The 12,430-nt window shown below is 41.5% G+C and overlaps 1 protein-coding gene across 1 annotated transcript in view; it reads left to right on the forward strand.

Moving 5' to 3' along the window:
• Window positions 1-2,433, forward strand: part of robo3 (roundabout, axon guidance receptor, homolog 3 (Drosophila)) — a 90,664-nt gene extending 88,231 nt beyond the window's left edge. Inside the window, exon 27 of the mRNA XM_008292072.1 lies at window positions 1,496-2,433. Within this exon, the coding sequence (XP_008290294.1) occupies window positions 1,496-1,507 (12 nt within the window). The 3' untranslated portion in view covers window positions 1,508-2,433. The remainder of the gene's footprint in view (window positions 1-1,495) is intronic.
• The last annotated feature ends 9,997 nt before the right edge of the window (window positions 2,434-12,430 follow it).

The raw sequence follows: 12,430 nt of genomic DNA on the forward strand, positions 1-12,430 counted from the left end.
TCATCACATGCTTGTGACTGATTCTTTGCAAAACTAAAGTTGGCACACCCACACAGACATAGGTTTATGAGAACTGTAGCAGCTTTGATTCTGTGTTTTTGTGCACTAGTTGTTAAGTTTGGAGCTGTAACCTGAGGCGTCACCATAAAGCTGCCTGTGAGAGGAGACAGAGAAAGGATGGCCCTGTCACGGGTCACTTCTCAACACACATCTGACACGGGAATGTAGCAAAGCCAGCTTGTAAAAGTGACACACACAATTGCTCTTTTCACTGCCTCTGCACACACACACACGGCTTCCTTGTATCTCGTGCTAGCCCAGGTCACCCCCCTGCGGAGCGGCAAGAAATGCCTCACCTCTGTGCCCCGAACTGACCTTCGGTGGCCTTTTCACGCCTTCCTGGGGACATGAAAGCGTGAACCTCCTTTGCAATAAAGTTTGGGGTGTTTCGACAGGAAGCCTGGATTAGGTTACCGCTTCCTCATGTGGCGTTCCTGTCGGCTTATCTGGCCTTTGAGCCAGGCGGTCGGTCTGGGGGGGGCGGCTGTCCTCTCGCCTGTTATCAGCTCTGAGGCCGAGAACTAAGTACACATCTGTATTAGTGACACTTGACAGGCAAAAAACAAGCACGATAAAAAATACTGAAACCAGTTCACATATAAGAGAACCTGTTGCCTTCCTAGTGTGGTACAATCTGACTTCCTCGCGGCCTTTTACATTCACACCGGAAACAATCTTTGTTTTCAGTACGACTTATGATTTAAAGGGTTGGGCGGTAGAATGTCTCCTACCAATGAAGGGCTCACAACATCCTTATTAAAGCTTCCTGTGACACTCCACCAACTATTTCAGTTCATGATATTAATTAACAATTGCTATCATTACATGTTAGCTTCTATGATTATATATTGCAGCATGTTTGTTAGAAATAAGTTAATACCGCATGCATGGGCATACACGTATAAACATTAGCGCCCCTGTTCTTGCAGGAACAAAAGCCCAACCGCAGAAATTTCCGTCTGCACTTTTTTTCCACTAACGTGTGTGGAATTCTTTCGATCAGACAATCTGACAGCCTTGTTATCCGACAGGTTTTACATTTAGTGTCGGATTATCGAGTCACAACTGTGTACCACAACTTCCAGAAATGCAGCTTGTTACTTGACATTGTTCCAGCATCCTGTGGAGCATTAAGGAAAGCTGATGTCAAGAAGTGTGTCCGCTTCCTCTCCAGTGCTGCTATATAAAACTTTATAAGATCAGTCATTACTCGGAAAGACTGCGAGGAAATACTCTGAAATTCCTCCCACTGACATTTGACCAGTTGTGATGGCAAACCCACAGCCAGCACGAATCTCGTACGGCTCCTTTAAAGCTCCTTTAAGCTCATCTGAAACCATCTCTTTGGAGCTTTTTTGAGTTTGATTCATCAGAGTGAAGCGGCGTTCTGTGATAAATCTGTTGCAGTGGTGATGTGATACTTCTCTGTCTTCAGGAAATGAGATAAGAACAACAGCGATTCTGTCAGTGCTCGGATGCCTCCATCACCTCCCCCCCACCCATCTTCCACCGAGGACACAATGAGCTGAACAAGAGGACGAGTGTTTCAGGAATCCAGACTCATTGCAGTGTCATTGCTGTGACAGAAAGAACAACGGACTTTACATCCAGTTTTTTTTTTTTTTTAGTATTACTCTGATTATTTATGAGCTTATCGAGTTCACTCCTCTCCCTTGATTTGTAAATACCTGTGTCTGTACTGTTCTTTTGTGGGCTCTGGATACAGGGAAAGAGACGTATATTGTATTTATAAGGATTAAAAAAAAAACAACAACAAAAAAAAACACAAATGTTAAAAAAAAAAAGTAGTCTGTTATTATACAAACCATGTCTTCTTGAATGTGCCAACTTTTTTTTGTCAAAATGTATACTTTTTGGAAAAGCATTAAACTACTGTTGCACTCTTGTTGTGATGGCAAAACAACAGAAAATATGAAGCACAAAGTGTGTTTGCTGGTTGAGAGGCGAGGTCGGAAAAGCCAAAACGAATGGGTGCTCGCTTCCCGGAAGAGGACGCCTCTGGCCCGAGCGCTTCCTCGCGGGGGATCCCTGCGCCCGTGTAGTCCGCTAAGAATGTCATACTTTTCTATGTTCCCTCTGGTTTCTCTGCAGCGAAGCGTTCCTGTGTGCCAGCAGACAGACAGACAGACAGACAGACAGACAGGCTTTATGAAAGTTTGATTGTAACCCCTCCCCCGCTCCTCTCCGGTCCCCCTTCCCTTTGTCCATTTGAGAGACTGTTTGCTGCAGATGTGAGATAAAAAATTTGCATATACTCCTTCTAAAACAAACGAAAAAAAAATGTCTGTGGACTGACTTTTTTGTACTCTTGTCGTTTTGTAAATGTACAATAAAAAGACATTTGCTGAGCCACGCCTTGTGCTCGTTCTTTCGGAGCAGCTGATGTGTGAGACAAGTGTGTTGTTGTTTTTCAGGCACGTCTGTTCCTTCTTGTTGCCTTCCATCCTCTGCCACGGTCACCATTAGCCCCAGTTTGCCCCTCTCACATTTACCTTACATTGAAGTCACAGCCAAGCACGCGATTTTCCCTAAATTACAATTACAATGGAATTTTTTAAAGGTCGCCTCGTGACCTTTAAAAAACTCTAGAGGAGCTTTGGACGTATTTATTAGACCACCTGCTATTTTTTGTTTGTTTGTTGTTTACACACAGCTTACACAGCAGGGATTCAACGCTGATCATTTTGTTGGAATTTTTTAGTGGTTAAATAATTACAGAATCTTCTCATCTACTCAACACATGCATTAAACTATATTTACATAAATTATATGTTAAAACAGTAAAAACACATATTTTACTAACATTAGTTTATGTATAAACTGCATATGAATAGTTCATATGCAAAAACAGATAACTCCATCTTCACAAACCTTCAGAAAACCCACTTTTCCATCGTCTACCTGAGACAATATCAATCAAACTTAGTTATCTCTGTTGTTGTCATTTTATTTCTACTGAGTCAGATCCACTCAGCTTCAGTTTGATTGATATTATCTCAAGCAAACAACAAAAAAATAAGTTTTCTAAAAATCTACAAAAATGGAGTTATCTGTTTTTGCAAATGAACTCATCATATGTAAAGTCAACATTATCAGTCAACAATGAGAATTGTAAGATGAGGAGAAGACAGACATGTTGGTGCTTATTGAACAGGGATGTGGTGAGAGAGTCACTGCTGACTGATTTAGAATCAGCAGAGCAGCTGTCCATAACAACCCTTGTTTTTGAAGGAAAAGATGAATAATATTATGATTATATAAACTGTAGGTGGAACAGTGGTTAGCATCGTTGCCTCGCAGCAAGAAGGTCACCGGTTTGCATCCCAGTGAGGACACCCGGGATCTTTCTACATGGAGTCTCCATGTTCTCCCCATGCAGCGTGGGTTCTCTCCGGGTTCTCCAGTTTCCTCCCACAAGGTCCAACAACATGTTGAGGTTAATTGGTGATTCTAAATTGTCCGTAGGTGTGAATGTGCGTGTGCTTGGTTGTCTGTTTCCTATGATAGACTGGTGACCTGTCCAGGGTGTCCACTGCCTTCACTCCAGCCCCCCACAACACTAGTGAGGATTAAGCGGTGTATAGATAATGGATGGATGTTCTAAAAACAAAATAACTGGAAAACTGGAAAAAAAAACAAACAAAGAATTAAAAATGGATTTTTGTGTTGTGTCTCCTATTTTAGAGTGAGAATGGATTCAAGTCTTGTAAATCCAGATGGTAGAGTCTGAAAACTGTGGAGGTACCTTTAGAAACAGGATAACATCATCTGGGTTTCTGAAATGCTGCCTAGTTTTTATTTTTCTGAAAACCAGTTGGCTCTGTGTGAAACCCCTTAGAAAAGAAGAAAAAAATGTGGTAACAAGATAATTTAACTAACTTGACTTAACTTATCTTATTAACTCATGGTAACGAGTTACTATATCATTACCACACATTATTTTTATTTTTTTTCCCCCCTGTATGGCCATTCAGGGCTTCCGTAGCTCTGTGAGTCGACTTGGTTGCAGCTAAACCTTTCTATGAAGGACACGGCTGGAGTCAGAGAGAGATGAGGCAGTTTTATAGAGCATCATTTATTTAACCTCTACACCTAATAGTAGAACAGCTCAGTACCTCTATGCAGCTAAAAAACTACACAGAAATAACTCACCAGGAGAGAAACGAATGCAAAAACTTCAACTGTTATTATTTTTAAGTGCAAAAGAATACGTTGATGACTAATAGTTATCTAATGTTACCATATATAACCAGATAAATGTCACAGTGGAAATGTTTGTGCATCGAGTACTTTCAATTTCAGCACATTAAGGCCAGTTTTCTGATTATTACAGTGGCCCTGACAGCTCAGTGCACTGCAATTTAGGGGACAAAATGTATTTAAACCACAGAGAATAAAGACAACCTGTTTTCTAATTCAACATTTACAAAAAATGCTGAACACACAAGCAAACACATGAACAAGCTACAAACAGCTCAGGCTGCAACATAAATGTTTCCAGCGTCCAGTAAAAATGATGGACAGACCTGGGATATGAATGAGTGTGTGAAATTTTGAAAAGGTCTTCCAGGGATGTGAAAAGCTAAAACCATAAAACTGTAATGTTTTTAGATTTCCATCCCTCCTCTTGACATCCTTATGGGACTTGGCCAAACCGATGCAGTGCATTCAGGCCAGAGAGGGTTTTTTTTTTCCTGCTAGATTTTTCATCTATACGATGAAAGCTGAAAATGATGTACTCTGGTGTATTAGTGCAAACTTCTACAAGCTGCTTCAGAACATATAGCATCCAAACTTCTTGCAGCCTTCAACTGCTTCTCCATGCGTTCTAGTTGGACCTATATAAATAATACAAATAAAGAAGAAAAAAATGTGGTTTATTTCTAAAGTTCTGTTTGCTTCTTTTTCTTCTAATGCCTTATTCTTCCTCCAACTTCACAGTGCATTGCACCTGGGTGAGTGCTGTACGCACCGAGGAGCATGAAATTGGCCGAGCTCTCTGCTCCGAGAGTGCAACACACACTCCCTCCCCGCTGTCCACCTGAGACAAGGCATGCATTACCCTCCGGTGCTCTACAGATGCTGGCCGTGTCTTGGCATGCACAAACTCTCACACACTCAGATGTACATGCATAGCCGAGGGAGTGTTTCTTCTTTCAGTGCCCTGCGATCGAGCACGACTAGAAGCTGCTGCTGCACAGCTCCGGTGCAGGCAGAGATGATGAAGGTGGCAGCAGGATACATGCAAGATGTGGGGAGAACCATAATGAATGTTTTGGTCTTTGCCCCTGCACACGTTTTATAGTCTGACATTAGCTACAGCACATCATTGACTAAACAGGCTAATAATACACACAGCCTGAGGGTCAACTGGATGCTAACTGGACGCCTTTTTTTCAAGTTTTGTTGAGACAGGTTTCAGAGCGGGTTACATTTAATAATGTTCCCTGTTACTCTTGATCCAACAAGAGCCAGAGAGTGCTACAGCTTTCATTTTAGATAAATGTCACTCTGTGTGTGGACTTAAATAAATCAGGTTCAGACCCGGTTTCAAAGAACAGCAGTACAAAACCACAACATATTAAATGCACTGGATCCACTGAGATACCTTGTAAAATGGATTTCAAACTCCCATAAAAAGCTCTCCTACATTTTTCAGATGGGTCTGATAAATAATACAAAAAAAAATATAAAAAAAATAAATAAATAAAAATCAGGCAAGGCCAATTCACTTTTTCTCAAATCCTCTGCTCCTTGTACAATGCGGGCTGCGGCCTGGATATGTGGGTGTTAAAATGGATGAATGTATGGATAAGGCTGGGATAGTCTGTGTTGTTGCTACTGGCAGGAAATCTTGTTGATTCTATATACAGTTCAGTAAACAAGTCCTTCAGGCAGAATGATCATAAAGGTGGTTTATCCCTCTGACATGACCTAGAGGAGCTCTTCCTGAATAAAAGCTGATATATACATAGCATATATATATATATATTTTATTGGCCTTTTTAGTTCGGTTGAGGAACAAAAACAGCTCGGTATGAGAAGATCAGCGTCTGTTGCCGTGGTTACCTGTTTACAGTAGCTTTACAGTTTACTGTTGTCACTTGAATGGTGTTTTACTACAACCTCCATCCATCCATCATCTATACACCGCTTAATCCTCACTAGGGTCATGGGGGGGCTGGAGTCTATCACAGCTGACTCAGGGTGAAGGCAGGAGACACCCTGGACAGGTCACCAGTCTATCACAGGGCTACACTTAGAGACAGACAACCAAGCACACTCACATTCACATCTACGGACAATTTAGAATCATCAATTAACCTCAACATGTTTTTGGACTGTGTGGGAGGAAGCCAGAGAACCCGGAGAGAACCCACGCTGCAAGTGGAGAACATGCAAACTCCACATAGAAAGATCCAAGTGTCCTCACCGGGACGTGAACCGGCGACCTTCTTGCTGTAAGGTGACAATGTTAACCACTGCTCCACCTTGCAGCCCTGTACTACAACCTCTCTCCTGTAATTGTATTTTAAAGTGTCATACTGTAATAGTTTTTAAAAGTATATTTTCTCTGTCCTAATCATGTTTTACAGAGCTATTGTTCTACTATAATTGACTTTACTGATTATATTGACTATAATTTAGAAAAGATATTAACAATGCAGTATATTACTGCATATTTTAAAAGGATTGCAGACTATCATGACAACACAAGTCTTCTCTGAACACCTTACTATAAACTAAAATTACATAGAAAAAGTTTGTAGTCTGAATAGAGAAAAGCAGATATTTACTGATGGAATACTTCATGTGAATTCTATCACATCATAACTGTGGTTATCAGAGTTTTGTGTTTTTATTGTGAGACATTGTTTTGTGTGTGTGCTTGTGTGTTGGTGGCTGCAAGTGTGTGTTTCAGGCTGGGCAGGGTTTTCAGACAGGAGAGGTCTCAATCACTCATCCACACCTGAGGCTCGTCACTAATCAGCGCTGGATAAAGCCGGCCTCCACCTGTGGCCCAGCGCCAGTGTGTTATCCTCCCTCAAGTGGTGACAGGCCAGCCAGTTAACTTAGATACTTTGAGAAACTTGCTTTGTCTTACTTCTATTTTTTGTCTGCGTTTCCCCGTCGGCTCGACGCCTCCTCGGCCCGGCTTCTGCAGCCGAGCTCCAGCTTCAGCCGGTCTGCCTCCCGGTCCCCCTTGGAAGCCTCCCCTGGAATTCCTTCCCTCACTCGGCGTCCTTCACGTGCTTCCCGTGTCCCCTGTTTCCCTGAATAAATCCCTCTTTTCTACCCACCTAACCCTCTGTTACATTTTTGGATCCCTACCGGACTGAACCCTAACAGTAACAAAAACAAAATCTAATCTTTTCATTAAAGCAGTAATACTGAATATATACAAACAGCGTACACACTCACATGGGCACATGGGCATCACTGCAGCACCAGCCATGCAATAGTGAAAAGGTTGACAAAAATGCAGCACAGTTAAGAAAATGTTGAACACTGAGTACATTTAGTGCAAAGCAGGCTTTAGATTTTCTCACAAGAAGATGAACACGTGGACTGGAGTGGAGTAGAGGAGATTCAAAATAGTAATAATCAGCCTGCCGCATTTATTCTATATTTTCATTATTTCATATGAACTGCATGTTGAGACAAATGAATACATGACAAAGAGCAGCATGTGAGGGATTAAATGAGGAAAAATGAATGTCCTGGTGTTCTTTACTAATGCACCTATTTGCTAACACAAAACAGCCCTGATTATGGTCATTTGTGATGTTTACTGTAAAGTAATCTTGGAGATCCATCAGTGTTGCAGCCTTGAGTGGATAAAAGTCTTCTTACTTGCCATAATAGTATTTTTTTTTTTCTCACTATACTCCCACTCTTGTGATTCCAAGTTGATTGCTGTGACTCATCACGTCTATTATTATCCTTAAGCACAATGGGATCCATCTTGTGATGTGTGAGCTATACAGTAATAGAGGGACAATGTGAAGGGGGATGCGACACAGGGATCCACAGGCCAACAATTTAAAGCAACTATAAGTAAGATGAAGTCACATTATCATCTAGTTCAGTCCTTTGCTTTCTTTAACTCTTGTCGTCTCCCATTTGCCAGGTTTGCTCATGTTTTTGATTCTTGTCTGTCATACTTGCACAACATTGTGACTGCTTGTTGTCAGAGTGTGACAGTGACTCCCTGGAAAAACCTTTAGTTGATCCAAAATGCTGCAGCAAGACAGGTCATAACTTTCCCATATTAGCTTCTCTACATTGGCTCCCTGTAAAATCCTGGATAGAATTTAAAATTCTGCTTCTCACATGTAAACCTCTTAATGAGCAGCTCCATCTTATCTTACAGACCTTATTGTACCGTATCATCCTCACAGAGCCCTTCGCTCTCAGACTGCAGGTCTACTTGTGGTTCCAGAGTTTCCAGAAGTAGAATGGGAGGCAGAGCCTTCAGTTATCAGCTCCTCTGTTATGGAATCAGCTCCCAGTTTGGGTTCTGGAGGCAGACACCCTCTCTGCTTTGAAGATTAGGTTTGATTTTTTTTTTTTTGATAAAGCTTATGGGTTATTGCATCTCAAATTACCAGGGGCCTTCTGCTCCAAAATTTCTGATTGCCTTTTTTTTGATACTTGAATTTTTTTCTGAAATTTTAGATTGATATATCAGGTACCATTTAAAAATAATAAATTGATATAGTTTGAAAATGCCCATCAACATACTTATAGCAGATTTTTGATATTTGAGCTTATGTTTGACCAACCTATCCAGTGATTATTGTTTGTCTGTTTCTCTCTGCTATCCTGTTGTCTCTACCCTTAAACATCACCCCAACCGGTTGAGGCAGACGACTGCCCTCCCCGAGCTCGGTTCTACTGGAGGTTTCTTCTGTATTGAAATATCTTAGCCCAAGCAAATTAAAAAATTGAAGTTCCAGTCATTGGTATTCAGTCATCATCGGTCAAGGAACATCCCTAAAACGTTCAACCTGGTTGACATTGTATGACTGTCTGGGTCTCAGAATGGAGGCTAAGCTAGCTGTGACTGTTTAGTTGATGAGTGGTTCAGATAAAAGTATTTGGAGCGCTGTGTGAGTGTCTGGTAGGTGATGTGTTTATTTTTATCAGTGTGTTAGATGCTGTGATATCTTAATGACAATCTGCTCTGTCAGCTGCCAATTGTTATCAGCTGCAAACGTGCTGATATTGTTTCCAAACTCATTTTTACTTTGTTGTCACAGAGCATGAAAGACACTGAAGAAAAGAAAGACAACTGACAGAATATTCTCGCCAGTCTGGAGTCAACCATTTAAATGTGGTTTGTTGTAGAAAGAAGGCAGTTACACAAGAGCTGATGGTTTCCACTTTTATCTTGACAAAGTCCTGTGGCGTGTTCCAAGTTTGACTTTGCATTTGGACTGAATAATATTTAACAGGGAAAAAAAGGCACTCAAGACCTCTATGAGAGCTCACCTATGGGGAGAAAGAACAAATACACCCATCAACCACAGGTAGGGTTATGCTGAAGTCACGGTCTCTTAGGGGGAAAAATCGTGATAATCATTTTGACGGGACTCGTGCAGCCATAAAACCAGCTACATGCTTCGTGATCTGCAATCAAACTGTCATGTGTTATAGCTTTCATTCATAAATAGTGTGCTTATGATGTTATTGCTTTTTTTTTATCATCGTCAGTATGGCGCATGTTGACTCCTGACACAAAAAAAGACGCTGATGGCTCTTGCAAACTAGCTGATATTCTTCACAAAACATTTTCTCTACGCCTTCCTTTGGGAAGTGGTTTTAGTTGATAGAAAGCCAGCAGCACACAATCAGCGGCTGACCACTCTCTTTGATGGTATGTCACTTGTGTTTTATCGACACATACCACTTTCTAACAGCAGGAGCCGCTTGACATTGGCTGCACCCTTGGCTCGTGATCAGACTGTCACATCAGTATGACACATCACACAGATTACATGTAAACATGACAAGTGCTGGGGTAAATGTATGCCTTTATTTCTACGCTTACTGATGCAGAAGTAGTGCAAGAAAATGTGCTCAATAATGATGAATGAATTCCTTTTCCAAGTCTAGACAAAAGAAAAAAAAACCCTAAAGGACGTGACTGCTTAATCTTTTAGGGGCTGTATATCAGCAGTGTAAGTTGTCAATGTGAGGTCGTATACGTTGCTCATATGTTTGTCGGTTTCAAGTTTTGCCCTTATCTGCTCAGTAACAATGCAGTGATTTCTCAGAGGAAACGCAGCACCAGGTGAGAATCGACAGCGAGCCGATGGGATGCTGGGGAGACAGTAGGGATGGTGGTAATGAGGTGATGCTCAGTGCTTGGTTTCCTCCACACATGCCACTGGGAGCTGTGTTCCAACAGTTCAATCTTGGTTTTATCAGACCAAAGGATTTCGCTTCTTGTAGCCTCAGAGTCATTCAGGCGCCTTTTGGAAAACTCCCAGCGGACTGTCATGTGTCTTTTAGAGAGGAATGGCTTCCGTCTGCCCACTCTACCGTAAAGGGCTGGCTGGTGGAGTGCTGGACCGATGGAGGTCTTTCTGTAAGGTTCTGCCACCTCCACAAAGGATCTCATTCATGGGTTCTTGATTACCTGTCTGACCATGGCCCTTCATCCTTGATTACTCAGTTTGCTGGGCAGCACACAATTGCTTTGTCATTGTGTGTAGACAGAAGAGAACAAATAAATCTATTGGTTCTGAAACAGCAAAATGCGGGAAACTTGAAATGGTCAGAACTTTGTCGATGACCTTCGTAATAAAGTATAAGTTATAAGGAATGCTATTTCTGCAAAAGAGGTACTTTTGATGCATTTTTCTGAGTAGGATTCTTGATGTAGGACTATATTTTTGACACTGTTGTATGTGTACCTCTACACCCAGGGTGTTATGTTTTATGTTTATGAGTCAACTCAACTCATTTAGCATCCTATAAATCATCCAGGAACCCCTGACAAGTGCTCACTTCATCCACTGACTGCATGAGCCAAGCATTCAGGGTAATAAATGATTGCCATTGAATGACTTATCACTTCATTTAATTAATTTTTAGAGCAAAATAGAAATTGAATGGCTTTTAAAAAGCACAAATTTACTCTCTCAAATGATTTAGAACGGCTTATCAGGCTCCGCCGAATGGGCTGTTTGGGACTGTTGCAGGAGTAATCTCAGGAGTCGGAGACAACATTTTGTTTGGGTCATCATTAAGATTTTTTTCTGCTATGATCAGATAGAGATTCAGACTGATTAGATGTCAGACTATTTCCTCTTATTCTGTTTGTGCTCAAAATAACTCAAAGTTTTTAAAACTCTTCTTTTCTTTCCATTAGAAGTTGCTGCCTTGCTAATGAAACCACATGTCCTCAAGTGTCTTTCCACAGATTAGAATCCATGTTATTGTTAGCAGGCTGTTAGCTTTCATTACGTCGACCACCAATAAGCCTGTGAAATGAAAAAACAAACGAGCAAAGGACAACAGATAAGACGATGGGAAGATTTACGTTACTGACCTTCTACAGTGTGACCCAACACCCCGTACCCTTTCCATGCCCCCCTCCCAAGTCCTCCCTCCATCCTCCCATCCCTTCCTTCTCTCCTCTCTCCCCGAGCCATAAATCACCTCGCTCATTCATTAGGCCGGTGTCACGGCGTTAACGCCCACCGGGCCTGGAGGAAGAAGGGCTGTCGGCCTGAGAGCAGAGAAGAGAGAGAGACGCAAAGAGGAGGGATGAAAAGAAAGGGGATGGCGTTGTTTAAAGCCCTGTTCCCTCATTTCAAAATGCAACACACCAATTTCCATGTTAATTTGCTTTGTGACAGAAGAGATGGATGTTTGTGACTTTTTGGCTGATGTGATGCATGCATAGAGGAGCTAAAATGAAGCCATTATGGATGCAGCGAGGTCACTGAGTGTAGGAGGCAAATGGCTCGGCGGTTTGTGGGGTAACAAAGCAGTCAACATTTAGGTGGTGTTACGCAATGATCAATATTTCACCCCATGTATTTTTAATGGTATAATTGGTCATCAGGCAGTAAAATAGTCTCTGTCAGTGACGACTAATACAGCAGCTACAGGGCAAAGGCTTTATCCAAAGTTACCAGACAGATCTTTGTAGTGGAGACACTTTTTGTTTCATGATTACTACTTCAGTGTCTCACGGTACAAGAAAGAAAGAAAGAAAGAAAGAAAGAAAGGAAGGAAGAAAGAAAGAAAGAAAGAAAGAAAGAAAGAAAGAAAGAAAGAAAGAAAGAAAGAAAGAAAGAAAGAAAGAAAATGTAAACAAGAAAAGAGGACAGAA

Source organism: Stegastes partitus, unplaced genomic scaffold, assembly GCF_000690725.1.
Source record: "Stegastes partitus isolate 25-593 unplaced genomic scaffold, Stegastes_partitus-1.0.2 Scaffold782, whole genome shotgun sequence".
Classification (NCBI taxonomy): Eukaryota; Metazoa; Chordata; class Actinopteri; family Pomacentridae; genus Stegastes; species Stegastes partitus.